The sequence below is a fragment of the Leuciscus leuciscus genome (assembly GCF_965113295.1).
Source record: "Leuciscus leuciscus genome assembly, chromosome: 20".
NCBI lineage: Eukaryota > Metazoa > Chordata > Actinopteri > Cypriniformes > Leuciscidae > Leuciscus > Leuciscus leuciscus.
Window position 1 is genome coordinate 3,423,870 of NC_138744.1, and position 15,000 is coordinate 3,438,869.

General features: G+C 35.8%; 2 protein-coding genes across 3 annotated transcripts in view; both read right to left on the reverse strand.

Moving 5' to 3' along the window:
- Positions 1-11,247, reverse strand: part of ica1 (islet cell autoantigen 1) — an 11,361-nt gene extending 114 nt beyond the window's left edge. The window contains exons 1-14 of one of the 2 annotated variants that reach the window (XM_082150764.1): positions 11,117-11,232; positions 10,947-10,991; positions 10,671-10,700; positions 10,417-10,582; positions 10,254-10,326; positions 9,487-9,610; positions 9,001-9,199; positions 5,741-5,866; positions 5,406-5,504; positions 4,096-4,184; positions 3,968-4,017; positions 3,292-3,534; positions 2,113-2,193; positions 1-1,201 (exon numbers count right to left, since the gene is read on the reverse strand). The exon at positions 1-1,201 is cut by the window's left edge and continues 114 nt beyond it. In XM_082150764.1, the coding sequence (XP_082006890.1) occupies positions 1,089-1,201; positions 2,113-2,193; positions 3,292-3,534; positions 3,968-4,017; positions 4,096-4,184; positions 5,406-5,504; positions 5,741-5,866; positions 9,001-9,199; positions 9,487-9,610; positions 10,254-10,326; positions 10,417-10,582; positions 10,671-10,687 (1,380 nt within the window). In that variant the 5' untranslated portion in view covers positions 10,688-10,700; positions 10,947-10,991; positions 11,117-11,232 and the 3' untranslated portion in view covers positions 1-1,088. Of the gene's footprint in view, positions 1,202-2,112; positions 2,194-3,291; positions 3,535-3,967; positions 4,018-4,095; positions 4,185-5,405; positions 5,505-5,740; positions 5,867-9,000; positions 9,200-9,486; positions 9,611-10,253; positions 10,327-10,416; positions 10,583-10,670; positions 10,701-10,946; positions 10,992-11,116 lie in introns of both variants that reach the window. The other variant, XM_082150763.1, reaches the window with a different exon arrangement.
- Positions 11,248-11,776: 529 nt separating this feature from the next.
- Positions 11,777-15,000, reverse strand: part of LOC309483190 (neurexophilin-1) — a 5,598-nt gene continuing 2,374 nt past the window's right edge. Inside the window, exon 2 of the mRNA XM_082148852.1 lies at positions 11,777-12,806. Within this exon, the coding sequence (XP_082004978.1) occupies positions 12,060-12,806 (747 nt within the window). The 3' untranslated portion in view covers positions 11,777-12,059. The remainder of the gene's footprint in view (positions 12,807-15,000) is intronic.

The window sequence follows — 15,000 nt, forward strand, 5'->3', positions numbered from 1 at the left end:
GGTGCAGCAGTTTCTGATTTATTACGATGCATTTATTTTTCTTTGTCTAGGAAAGCACTGATACTAAGAACTGACTTCAGTAAGGCAATTTGTTTCCACAGGGTATTAGGTGTAATGTGGATTCACATTTACAAAAGCATTTTTATTACATTTTATTGCACTTACATGTTTGCAGGTTGTATGTGTAGTGAACGGTAATACCCAGGTATTGATATTTCAAATGCTTCAGGTTATTTGTAGTACAAGGGACCCAGTTTTCAGGCACACACACACATATAATCAGCACAAATACAATTAAACAACATGTAGATAAATGCTTACTTCATAGGACCTGATTTGTCCAAGTTTTTACCAATGTTTGGTATTCCTGACAAAAATAATAGAGTACAATAGTCAGGTTCTGGAAGATTTTTTTTATTTTTTTTTATGTTTAAATCTTTCAAACCAGACCTATTTTTTTAATGGGAAAAAAAAATTCCAGGAAAAATAACTTCCAGAACCAAGACAGTAAAAAGTAAGTGGTTAGAGTTGCATTCTATAACTTATCCATACATCTTAAAAATATATACAGCTGCTTTCACATCAGATAAAGTTTTCCTAAGATAATATACATTATGACTTTCATCAAAATAAATAAATTCAAGGACTGTCCTAAACCCCTCTCATATATTTAAGGCTTTTGAAATGCAGCATTAGTTTTAGTAGTCGGCACTAAAGTAAGACAAACATTTACAATAAATAATGATTTACAAAAAAAAAACATGCAATATCACAAAATACAAACCAAAAACTACTTACTGTTGCTGATAATGTTGAGAAATGTAAATATATACATTTACGTAAAACAAGTAAATCCACAATGTTATGGCAAATCAAAGTGCCTTGACAATACTAGCAATAGAAAAGGAATCAAGGCCAGAGTGATTATTATTAATTTCCTTTGGCAGCAAATATTTCTTCATTAAATAATTAAGGTTTACTGCTATGGCATTAAGAAATCACTTGATATCTGTCCAGATCTTTCGGCCTCTTGCATAAACTGGCGTTTGTGTGACGAGAGTGATAAAGTGCATCTGTAACCGGGCAGATTAAGCGTTCAGTAGCTCGTCTTCCTCATTGGTTCGGCCGATTGCATCCGGGTTCGACAGCGGATCCAGATCGGCAAACAGATTGAACCAAGCAGAGAGATCTTTTGAGGTATCTGTATTAAAAAAAAACATTTAAAAAAAACACATTTTAGAAGTGATTAAAACCTAAAGTTAGAGCCGTAAATATTTGCTTTGAAATGATCTGAAATTTGGTCTCAATTTTATGTATCTATTTCTTTTTTAACCCTCGTGCACGGTTCGATTTCTGGGAATAACCTGTATGGTCTGGGTCAAATTGACCCTAATTGGATTCAATACGATTATTGCCTTAGAACATACAAAAATGAAATATGCGGGTCAAAATTGACCCACGAACATCACAAAGGGAACAGAAATGTTTTTGTGTATATGTCAAAACACATCAGTGTGTTGAAACTTTGCATTCATGTTCATGAACCCTAAATGAGAGAAAGTCACAAAATTTCAAGGAAAAACAACAGGTTTAATTGTATTTCAGATAGATTGAAAAAATAAATGATAGCTAATTTTTACCATATGTGGCTGACAAAATATTTTTCTGTATTGAAGTAAGTGGGGAAAAGCTCCTTTTTTTTAGCTTCATAGGGCAGTAAAAAACTAAAATAACAAAATATTACCAAGAAATGTTATTATTTTAGGTCTGTACAGTTGCCTTAGAACATTAAATGATGTGGTCATATGGGTCAAACCGAGCCACAAACATCACAAAAGTAACAGAAATGGTTTGTTTATATGTCAAAGCATATCAGCATGTTGAAATTTTGCATGCATGTTCATGACCGTACATGAGAAAAAGTAAAAAATTGAAATGGGTCAAATTGACCCGCTACAGTACATACGGGTTCATACTTTGGATAAGAAATGACCACAAAATACATTATTGTAAACAAGTATTAAATTCTGTTCAATGCATCACAATGGATCGATTCATGTTTAGACTCCCAATATTGAGTCTGACACTCTATAAAAGGCTCTGATCACTTGCCTTTCACTGCAGATTTGGAAGAGATTTGACTCGCTACTGATGAGCTTTCAGGGATAGTCTGTGGAATGGCTGTCGCCCAACCTGGAATACAGGCAATATTACAGAGAATTTACAGTAGATATACACTACCGTTCAAAAGTTTGGGGTCAGTACGATTTTTTAATGTTTTTAAAAGAAGTCTCTTCTGCTCACCAAGGCTGCATTTATTTGATTAAAAATACAAACAAAAACAGTAATATTGTGAAATATTATTCCAATTTAAAACAGATGTTTTCTGTGTGAATATACAGTAAAGTGTAATTTATTCCTGTGATCAAAGCTGAATTTTCAGCATCATTACTCCAGTCTTCAGTGTCACATGATCCTTCAGAAATCATTCTAATATGATGATTTGATGCTCAAGAAACATTTATGATTATTATCAATGTTGAAGACAGTTGTGTACAATTTTTTTCCAAAATTCTTTGAGGAATAGAAAGTAAAAAAAAACAGCATTTATTTAAAATAGAATATTTTCTAACATTATAAATGTCTTTACTGTAACTTTTGATCAGTTTAACTCATCCTTGATGAATAAAAGTATTGATTTTATTTTATTTCTTTCCCCCAAAAATAAAATTGAAATTCTTACTGACCCCAAACTTTTGAACGGTAGTGTTTAATGTTACAAAAGCTTTAGATTTCAGATAAATGCTGTTCTTTTGAACTTTCTATTCATCAGAGCATCATGGAATAAAAATGTAAATAACTGTTTTCAACATTGATAATAATCATAAATGTTTCTTGAGCATCAAATCATCATATTAGAATGATTTCTGAAGGATCATGTGACACTGAAGACTGGAGTAATGATGCTGAAAATTCAGCTTTGATCACAGGAATAAATTACATTTCAAAATATAATTAAATAGAAAACAGTTATTTTAAATTGTAATAATATTTCACATGTTTTACTGTATTTTTGATCAAATAAACGCAGCCTTGGTGAGCATCTTTCAAAAACATAAAAAAGTGGTAGTGTATATTTTGTTCCATGATGATCAGTTATTATAGTATCAGCTATTTCAGATGAACTCTCCCCTAAATGACCAGACCGGTGACATCACACGCCAGTAAGAGTCTGTTCTTGTCCACAACATGAAGCAGACTTCCTGCCAATAGTCAAATATCTCCGTTCACCTGAGACCGTGGCCTGTCGGTCATTCATGTCTTTGTCGAGGAGTTTGGAAGGCAGAAAGAAGTCGTACTCTTCCTCGGACGGCTGGATCTCTGCTCTGCAGCTGCCGGCCGGCTCATCCTCCCCAAACACCTCACGCCATTCCTGCGAGAAACCCCTGTCCTCCAGAGAACTGCTGCCCAGAATCTCATCCAACAAACTCAAGCCATCCCTCTCCGGACCGCCAGAGAAACACTCATCATTTCCTGTATGTGTGCAGAGAGAGAAAAGGTTATTGATGTAATGTTCAAAGGGGTCCTGTTGGGCTTTTTTTTTTTTACATTATAGGCTTTCTTTAGTGTGTCATGTTGCTGTTTGAGCATGAAAAAGCTTGACCAATCACAACACACTGGTCCAGCCGACCAATCAGAGCACAGTGTGCTTTTCAGAAGGAGAAGACAGGAACTAAACAGAGCGATACTGACAGACTGGGAAGAGAGGAGCTGCAATAATGGAGAATATGGGAAAAATAATGTGTTTATTGAACATTCAAGCATGAAAACTGCTTGTTTTTGAAAGAGCCCTTATTGGGACTTTGAAAAAGGGTGAAATAGGTCTCCTTTAAGGATGAACATTAGTTATTGTGTTATTCCCGTGGATAATACTCATCTATAACAAATGTATGCATGAAAGCTTTACCTGTTTGTATGGAGTTACTGCTCAGAGTTTCTTGTTCAATTGAAATAAGCCTGAAACAGAAGAGATGAGCGATTAGAGGTGTAAACCACATAATAAAGTAAAGGAAATGAGGACCGAACAGCTCCTACGTTTCATCTGTATTCTGACTCGTCTCCTCATCTTCTGCTTTTGCCTTCGTTTTCTTCTTCACCTTCTTCTTTGAAGCTTGATCTGAGCCCTGGAGTATCAGACACAACAGATCAACATATTTGTTGAAGATGCATCATAACATCACAGCCTGTTTGTCCAAACAATGGAAGATGGATGAGCTTTTTATAATTTAATACAATCTAATAAAAAAAAAATATTATATTTATTTGAGCAATAAAAACAGCAGTATTGTCAAATATTATTACAATTTTAAAAAACTGTTTTCTATTTTAAATATATTTTCAAATGTAATTTATTCCAGCTGAATTTTCAGCATCATAACTCCAGTCTTCAGTGTCACATGATCCTTCAGAAATCATTCTAATATGATGATTTGCTGCTTAAGAAACATTTACTTTTATGATCTAAGGTTGGAAACAGTAAACATCTTTTTTTTTAGGATTCTTCGATGAATAGAAAGTTCAAAAGAACCGCATTTATTTAAAATAGAAATGTTTTTTTTAACATTATAAACCTCTTTATTGTCAATATAATCAATTGAATGCACTTTTGCTGAATAAAAGTATATCTTTAAAAACATAAATCTTACAGACTCCAAACTTTTGAATGGTAGTGCATTTTTCCAGAACACGCTTGAGATAAAATCCCCTGCTAAATAATTAAATAAATGTAAATATAACATAATCTTCCTTCCAACTAAATACAAATGTTCAAATCAAGCACCCAAATCTCACTGGAAAACAAAACGAATTTATTTTAATCAAGTTTTTAAAATTGTTTATATGTCTATGTGGTGTTTTTAATATGCTTTCAGACAAATCATGTGTAAATTCATAAGTCGACACCATTGCTAAAAATCTCTTCTCCTTAAAACTGCAGTGAACCAAAGACAGTCTCAAAAACACGCTTTGAAATCGCTGGTGTTTCTGACATCACAAACGACCTTGTAACCAATCAGATCAACGTGTGATCGTCAACCAGTGGATCTCTGAGCTGAGTGAGTGAGTGGAGGCGGGGCTCATTTGCATATTCATAGAACCGCATATACTAAATGAGGCAAGGGTGTCGAGTTACATTCAAGATATTTTAAGGCATGAAGACTTTTTTTTTCAAGGAATTTTTCCTTAAATATGTCATTTCGGCGATCAAAGATGAGTTTTAAGGGAAACAATTATTGACTACAGAGGGACTTTAACACTAAACGAGAGCTATAAGTAAATATACACATCCATCCCCCAAAATATGAATATAAAACATAATGAGATCCTTTTCTTTTGAGAGCTCTCACCCCCAGTGCTGAAGCCTCATGAGTCTGGCAGCCTTTGAAGCTCTCATGAATAGCAGCCATAGTGTGAGAGGTTTTCTCCCAGAAATGAAGCAATGTGGTCTGAAGCACAGAGAAGACAGATATGTATCTTCATGACACGACTCTCAAAAAGACTTCATTCTGCTCAATTGTAAGAGATTTATTAACCTTTATTAACAACTTCCTTTAGATCAAATAATAATAATAATTATAATAATAATGTACACATCACATGCTCACAACTCAGGCAAAAACAATAATAATAATAATAATAATAATAATAATAATAATAATAATGAAGCTACAAGCAGCAGCACCTGATAGGTTGTCAGGACGTGTGAGAGCAGATTACAGCGACTGGCTCCGAGCAGATCAACCTTCTGACACACATCATTCTTCAGCTTGTCAAAACTTGTCTTGGTGTGACGCACCTGAGTTTGAACCTGAAGGATATAAAGAGATGAAGCTGCTGCCCATCAAACACAACCACTAGATGATGTTGATCTGGTGAACACATGAACGAGTGTCTAATGGTTTTTAGCTGATCTCAGGTATGTAGGTTCATTTTTAATTCATTTAATGAGTTTTAATACATATGCGTATATAATGCAAAAAGAGAATGATAATTCGTTGCTTTAATTGACCAAGTTTGCCAACGCTCTGCCTAATAGCACACAAAACAAGGACTACAAATGAATAAAACATAGATTTTACAAATGGTATTTAATTATTTGTAAATTCCATTTAATAGATGCCACTTTCATGAAAACATTTGTAATTGGTTTATAAACGGTTTCTTTATGCATGTTTGGGCTGAGCTTTCGTTGCACTTACACGGTTTTGACCAGAAGGTGGCGCCAGCTCGACGTGTTTAGAGAACTTCGAAACTGTGAATCATTTTACAAAGCAATTGGTTCACTTGTTTCAGAGCGAATTAATTCAACTTGAGTAGGTACTTATTTTGAATAAGTACGTACTTTGCGAGCGCTAAAGACGTATGTTCAGTATGGTATGAATGTGTGTAGTATAGGGGCAGATACAAGCAACCCACTCCATAATTCACACATCACCGACACACAAACACACAAACACATGCATATTTGACGCGTCCCACAGAAGCGGGTTTATGAGAGTTTGGGTTGAGAGTTTGTCACATTGGCTGCATCCGAAATCGCATACTTCCCTACTATATAGTAGGTGAAAAAAGTAACATAAGACAAAACAAGCATGTCTGAATTCACAGTACTCATAAAAGAGTAGGAAAAATGTACCCGGATGAGCTTCTTCTACCTGTGAGATTCTGAAGTGTGCATACGATGGACACTTTATAGTCCAGTCATTTTAATAATAATATTAAGCCAAATAATAATATTTAAGCCAAAATGGGGGTCAACCTTGAGTCCCACGGACCCAGCCCTAAACCCAATCTCTTAAAAATGAATAAAGGCTGGTTTCTAAAGTACTTCTTCCTGCCTCTGTGTATTAATGCTCATGGGTAGCCTTTGGCCCTGTCCCAAATGGCACACTCCGGACTTGTGGACTTCCTCAGAGTCCACACTTTGGTGACGTCATGTAGTGCAGACCTATAGGGCCCTTGGCGCGAGTCCACGAGGGCGCATTGAGAGGTATTTTTGGGACAGACTCGATCGGCATGCCGGAAATAACGGTCTGGTTGTTGTTGGACAGGAGAAATCACATTTTTGCGCTCCGACGTCTTATCTGCATGTCCACTACACAGCCTAATTTTACAGTTCTATATTTTGATATTGTGCATATCACCTGGGCATTAGACAATAGATAAATCATGCTTATTTAAATGATGTATACAGTTGTACATACTAATACATAATGTTCCATTTGAACTAAGATTACAATTTTAAAACATAATTTAAACATAATTTTTTCAATTTACAGGTTTCAATATTCATACTATGTTTACATATATGACTCAGTAAAGCCCTGCCATTCGGTCCTATTTATTTAATGAATCATAATACGATCGTATTATTAAACGCGCTATTATTATGTTTGAGACATCAACCACTGCTCGATGACCATAATGTTTGTATAAACTGTAGGTAACAACTGGTAAAATGTACATTTAGGTCATAAAAACAGTAATATTTTCTTCTCAGCCATGTCAACAATTATCCGTGAGTGAAATCTCCTCCCATCTGTTGTCTGATTGGCCTTTCGCAAGGATTCCTGGGTAGTTCAAGTGCGTGGAGCCTGCATCTATGCGGGCTTCGTGGAAGACCGCTTCAAGGGTACAAAGGGGGCGCTGCTGAGCACACTTCAGAGCGGTAAAATGCTGAATGGGACGGCCTACGGACTCGTAGACTCAGCGAGCACGCGCAATTCAAGTCCACGAGACCGAAAGTCCGCATGAAGTGCGCCATTTGGGACAGGGCCTATATGGGTTCCATTCAGACCTTAACATTAAGTATTTTACTGTTATATGTCAACAAGATTCAACAAGACATTTTCACGTGGCGATACCCAATGTTTAGATCTGTTGTGGTATTTATGCAAATTAGATTATGCACCGTTTGTCCATGTTAACAAACAATTAAAAAAAACTTGTAATACATTTTTTGTTTGTCTTTATGTAAGTAATCAACTCAGTAATTTTCATGGTGATATCTAAAGGTTACATTTTTTATTTGGGTCTTTTTTGAAACTTTCCCCTAATGGGATTATTCGGGACTTTTTTGTTTTGTTTACTCAGGACATATTGAGGATACAAAATCAGTTGAGATTGCTTCTGTTGCCATTTGTTCAACCTTTTTTCACAAAATGACTGGACTATTACTATCCCATGAGGCCACGGGAGAGGATTTATGAATGGCAGTGAAGTGAACCAACTGATGCTGATAGGTCACATGATAATGACAACATGGTGAATATTAGTACGTCGAGATAACATTCATACTACACATATTCATACTATATAGAACATACTTTTTTAGCGGTTGTGAAGTAATTACTTATACTCTCTTGAGTATGAACTTATTTTGAATGTGATCTATCTCATCCCACTGCAGATGAGAATGATTAGAAGACACGTTACTCCTCCTGCTGGTGAAAGGCTTCACTGCAGTAACACCGTCACTGCAGGGTTGGCAAGTTACAGAAATATGTCCAGCCTAAAGCGACTCAAAACTCGTCCAAAAGGAATGAAAACTAGCCCAATTATTTATATGTAATTAAATAATATTAATCAAATTAAATATGTGCATTTTGATGATTTAATCTGTATTTTATTCCTCTTCAGTTACTTTTATTTATTATTCTATTACTTTTAAAATTACTTCTTTTAATTTTCAGCAGTTTATTTAAACAATAACTTGTTTAAAATGTGAGTTATAAATATGAATAACACTATCACAACATAATATGTTGCACAATGTTATATACATAAAAAATGTCATAAAAAATCTCTTTTTCACGTTTTGACTACAGATCATCTTTTTAGTACACTGTAAAAGCATAGCCCGAAGAAACGCAACCCACGCCTCTGTAATTTTCCAAAATAGCCCGATTGTGTGGGAAAACTGGAGCTCTGGGACAGACTGACCTTGCGGAACTTCTCCATCTGCTTGTGTGTGTCCGGGTCGAGCTCCTGAGAAACGTCCTTCATCCACAGCAGAGCTCCTCTGTACTCCGTGCGTGACTGCTCCATCCTGTTCACCGTCAGCCACGTGTCGGAGATCGCTCGGTAACGGAAGGTCTCCACCTCCTGGTACAGCCGGCCCAGTGGACCTCGCAGCGCCAATCTGCAGTGAGGAACCAATGAATGAGAAGAATTCTCAAACCAATCACATATGAAGATGATATAGAATCTTGAAAAAAATCCAGCATGAATTCCAGGTATAGCTATAGTGGACCAGCATAGTCTGTTCTCAAGCAAACCTGAGCTGGTGTCGCTGATCTACCAGCATCACTGCTTCACATGCTGGTGACCCGAGCAAACCAGCAACCATGCATGTAAAACATACGGCTCACCAGCAATGCTTGATTTCTCAGCATGGTTGTTTTTGAAACACTGAATAAATGAAGAGACCTTTGCTGTGAAGAGAAGCAGAGCGCTTTCCCAGTAGCTTGCATGATCTTTCCAGCGCGACTCTTGTCTTGAGAGCCCTGCGAACGCAGGAACCGACCCAGTTCATTCTCCTCCTCAGACAAAACTGAAAAGAGCATCAGACATTCCCATTGAATAATAAATTATGACAAAAAATCCACCTTTAAGTTTTAAACATTTGAACGGCACAGCAGACAGTTTTGAAAAACAAGTACACTTTGACATAGATAAGAGTACTTATTATTATGGAAATAATATACTTTAAAATAATGTACTTACAGTAAGTGCAAACTGAAGTTTTCAGACCCCTAAATGCATGTTGTTTACAATTAACTGAAAATGTATTATAGTTTTAAATTATATTAAATGCAATTAGCTGAACTTCAGCTATAGTTATTGATATGAATGTAATGCTGAAGTTGCACGAGTACATTTAAAATGTTCTCTTTAAATGTAACATTAAATCAGCAACAAAATAAAAAAACATTTTTTAAAGAAGGACAAAGATTATTCAAACATAATGGTTTAAAATGTACTTTAAAGTAAACCCTTTAATTTGACATTATAACAAAGTGCACTTTAAAAGTGTACTACTTAAGTGTGTTAAGAAACCTTCATGAAAGTGGACTCTACATTTAAGAGCAGAAGTACACTGCAAGTGCACATTCAATACAATTAAGCGCACTTCTTTTTCACTAGAGATCAAGGATATGAATATTAATAAATGTGTGAAATTGAGGTCTACTTACAGCTGATCCTCCTTTGATACTGTTCGATCACCTTAAGGAGCTCCATGCACGTTCTCTGCACTGAATGAAACACCTGAGGGGAAGCAAGCCAAACCAAATCCATCACATGACCTTTTGATTCGTCCAGATTCAGAGAAAAGTCTGAATTCTGTCCATTTCTCACCTCCAGTTTAGCATCCAGGTCAGCGTCGGAAGCAACGACATGCTCGTCCTCCTTCTTTCCCGTGACTTTGATCAGTGTTTGTTTGGTTTTCCAGTATTTCTGCTGGAACTTGTTCACCACAGATGACTCTTGACTTTGGAGAAACTGGTCAAAATGAGAATAACCTCTGCAAAGACATGACAAACCAATTATGAAAGCATCTCATTTGTTATTAGTCTACAATCATGAATGTCTGCAAATTAATGCATACTCACTGGTTCCCTTTCTCCATGTTTATCAATTATCTGAAATAAAAAGGGAAATTATTTCATCACAATTTATGATACTGTCACATGTTTATAAGTTTAACACATAGTTTTAATGTATAGAAGATAACTGGTCATTGTGCTATTGAAAAAAAAAGCATTCATGTTTCATCAATGCACATAACTGACTGAACATACAGGCCTCTCTTTATCTTTTGCGAGCATTTCTCTACAGGAAGATGATATCTATGTTAATAAACCTAATTAATGCTACAGTACACTTACAATATTCATCTTGCATGTGACTCTCACATCCGGATTTCATTCTCTCTGCCGCACCAAAACAAACAGCCTACATTATTCTGTCATTATGCAACAGCTACAGTAAATGCAGGACATTATCTACTTATTATATAAAAGGCCTTATTAATGAATTGAATTAGTGTGCGACTCACCTTATGAGTTTGGCTGGCAGATGTTTAAGACATTCTGTAATGCGAAAATGAAACGCTATATGAGTATCACTGCGTGTTTTTGGGTGCGCGTCCTCGCAGAAGGAGCGATGACGTCATGCGCGCTACCGCAGTGCACGAGCGCACTGCGAATATAGGAGGGATGGATGGATAGGCAGAATGACAATTATCTTGCAATAGGGACTGTAAACGCGCAATTGTGATGATTTGACGATAGTAATATGATATTTTAAGTTTTCGTAGCTTCTAAATTACTAATAAAGTTTCTTTGTATCATTTGTCAGTTTTTCTCAACAAAAGAACAAGCGTTATCATGTGGTGTCTGTTACTTTTCTCATCTCTTAGTAGAATAGACTAATCACCTCAGTTTGCGATTCTTTAGAGACACTCGGGCGAAAGAAAGGAAGGACGAAAGAAAGAAATTCAATTTCGCACTATATTTTTATTAAGACTTACTGTAAAAAATAAAGTCCGTGCAAAAATACTTCCATTTTTTCCCCCCGCATTTCTGGAAGCTCTCTGAAATGATTACGGTACTTTTAGGAAAAGTAGAAGTTTTAAGAAACATTTAAAGTAAACATGCATTTTACATTCATTTTCAATGTGATAAGTAATTGCCCCCAAGTGCGTGGAGGCAAGATTGTATTCAATAAATTACATTCACTTTCACAGCAATTTCATTAATTCACAATGAGAAATGACAAAACCGTTGACACATGATCTCAGCATGAAAAATCAATTACAGGAACTCATTAAGTTTTGCTCTGTCTGTCAGAAATAATGACACATATTCACCAGCACCTGCCACTGAGATCAGCTAAGTTCATAAGTGAGTATAGAGATAGGCAACTAAATATTCTTCACCATTTAAAAAAGAAAAAAATGTATATGATTATAATATGAGCTGGTTTCTCGAGATAAAAGATCATCCAGAAGGTAAGTACGGAGACTCGCTGTGGTAGTTATAGTCTGGACAGACTTTCTGCACCAGTTTATAGTCCAGGCTGTAGAAGTATATGTAGACACAGATGACTTTGAACGGTTTTGAGCAGAGCCACGACACATGGCTTTGAGTCTGGTCCTGGTCACAGCTATGAGACGGGTCATACCAGCAGCGTGTGCTTTTGGTGCCTCTCTCCACCTTCTCATGCTCCACCCTGCAGTTAAACATCCTCGACTCCACCGAGTGCACAACAGTTTGATGAGTCGTTGCATCAAATTCCACCGCTTTGCTTGGAGGAACCAGGCCTACGGAGACGTTTCCACCGCCGGTGGTGTTGTATCGGAAGAAAACGCTAAACGTTCCGTTGCCATGATCCACAATCTTCCCTGTGATGAACAGGTTGAGGCTTGAGGACTTCACTTTGCACTGGAAATCTCCCCAGCCGAACATCTTAGCTTTTCCTCTTTTCACCTTGAGCCGTTTCCTTGATTGTTGGCCGGACGGGTGTGTCTCCGTCAGGTTCGGGGCCCAATCCCACAACTCCTGCTCGGGACATGAGCGGAGTTTGTCGGACAGGAGGCCTAGGGTGGGGTCAGCGTCACGGACATCAGGACTCGACTCGGGCAAAGGGGCGGAAGAGTCAGCACATGAAGGCTTCAGTGTCGTCTTTGGCCTGTCCATATGTAGAGACCTTGAGGTCAGAGGACTATTTCCTTTGGCATATCTGATCTAAGACAAACAAAATGAGACTTTTAGACTTTAGAGAATGAGTTTTAGACAAAAGAGAGACACTGAACTAAAAAAAACAAACCATCATATCAGAAAGACAATATCTCCTTGACTTCACCTGACAGCAAATCTGTCATACAAGAGAGCTTTTATTAGTGAGCTCTTGGATCAATGACCCAAATGTTACAGTTTCTTACAGTATATGTCACTTATCAAAGAGTGGTTCACATCCAACGCCAGGGGTTAGCGCAATGACAGGCCTGAAACAAACATCAAAAGGTGTCCAGGAGCTGCTTGTAATTGAATTTTGACCATCAATATCAGATCAAAATGACCTACAGTAGAAGAGCATCAAGGAAACATGGTCTGACTTACAAAATGTAAAAGAGACGGTGTTAAAAGAGATACTTTTAGTTTGACAAAAAAAATTCTGTCATTTATTTACAGATTCGTGCCGTTATTCACTGAAAATCTCTCAAAGCTCATTTGCATATTTAAATAGGACGCATGAAGAGTGTGGTTGCTTGTGTGTTCGGCACAGCGGCTTTCTTACTAAGGTATTCAAAGAGGTCGCAGTTGACAGGGTGATACTAAGAAGGACGGATGGAGAGATAGATTGATAGATAGTCAGTCTATCTGTATGTCTGTCTATCTGTCTATGGCAAGCCGTATTAACATTTAATCCTTAAAACCTATAGTCTCTATTTTCATGCTACTATAGTACTTATTTTTAAGATACTAGTATCTATTCCATTAAGTATTAGTAGCCTACTTAATCATTAGCTACTAGTGCTTATTCTTTAGGTACTAGTGCCTATTCTTTAGATACTATCTTTTTAAAAGATACTAGTAGTTATTCATACGATAGTCCCTATTAAATTGGTATAGTACGTATTTATTAAATAGCCTACTACTTATTCATTAGTTACTAGTACTTATTATTAGATACTAGTCTACGTACTCATTAGATACTAGTTCCTATTAAATAGATAGTTCTTATTCATTAGATAGTACTTATTTCAATAGTGACTAACTATTCTTTTGTTACTAATAAAACTTCATTGACTTCTATGGGGATCTGTCATTCAGACTATTCAGTTCTGACTAGTATGTATTCCAATTGTGACTATATATATATATATATATTAGATACTAGTAGTTATTCATTAGGTACTAGTACTTATTCAATAACTACTAGTACTAAGTCATTAGATACTAGTACCTATTAAATAGCTACTACTTCAATAGATACTAGTACCTATTTATTCCAAATGTAACTAGTAAGATTTTTTAATTGAACACTACAGTGGCCGTTCTGACTAGTCGTAACATAAGACGAGTAAAAAAGCAGTTGTGACTAGTAAAATAAGAATATACTGTAACTAGTAACAATTACTAAAGTAACTAGTGTCTAATAAATAAGTACTAGTAATGAATAACTACTAGTATCTAATGAATACTTTGAATTTAAAAAGATACTAGTCAAAATTGGAACAATTACTAAATTAATAGATGATATCAAAACAGAATAGCTACTAGTATCTATTAATTTGCAGATATCTTCAACCTCATAAGGAGCTAGTAAGAAAATATTAAGAGATATCTTCATTCAAACAGATCATTACATAAACATGAGTATACTCTCAACCATCCAATCAGATTTAATATGGTAATGCAGGCTAAACTAAGGCTAGATTGATTTTTCATAAGTAACTGGCTTTGTTGGTTTATCTAGTTAATTGGTTAGCATGAACACAAGGAAAGATATATGTTTAATATGATGTTTATTGTTTTGAATGTACAGTAGGCTATAATAATAAAGACTTAACTGCCAATAATACAATCCAAACAACAGTTAAGTAGATCCAAAAACGAATTCATACCCACCAGACAAACAACCACAATATCCAGAGATTGGAATATTAATCTTTAATATAAAAAAAAAATATATAAAAAAATAATCTAATATGTTATGAATTAAATAAGAGTAGGCTATATATGCACTATATTACATATGCTTATTCATTATATACTGTATATATATTTTTTAACTCTAATACCATTAAAAAGGTAGGCTATTATTATTATTATGTTATTATTAAAACGGCCTTGTTCAATTCAGCCCATGTTTCCTGTGTCATCTCTCTTTGATATGTTGTTGGTTCATTAATATTCAACATATTATTTGCATACT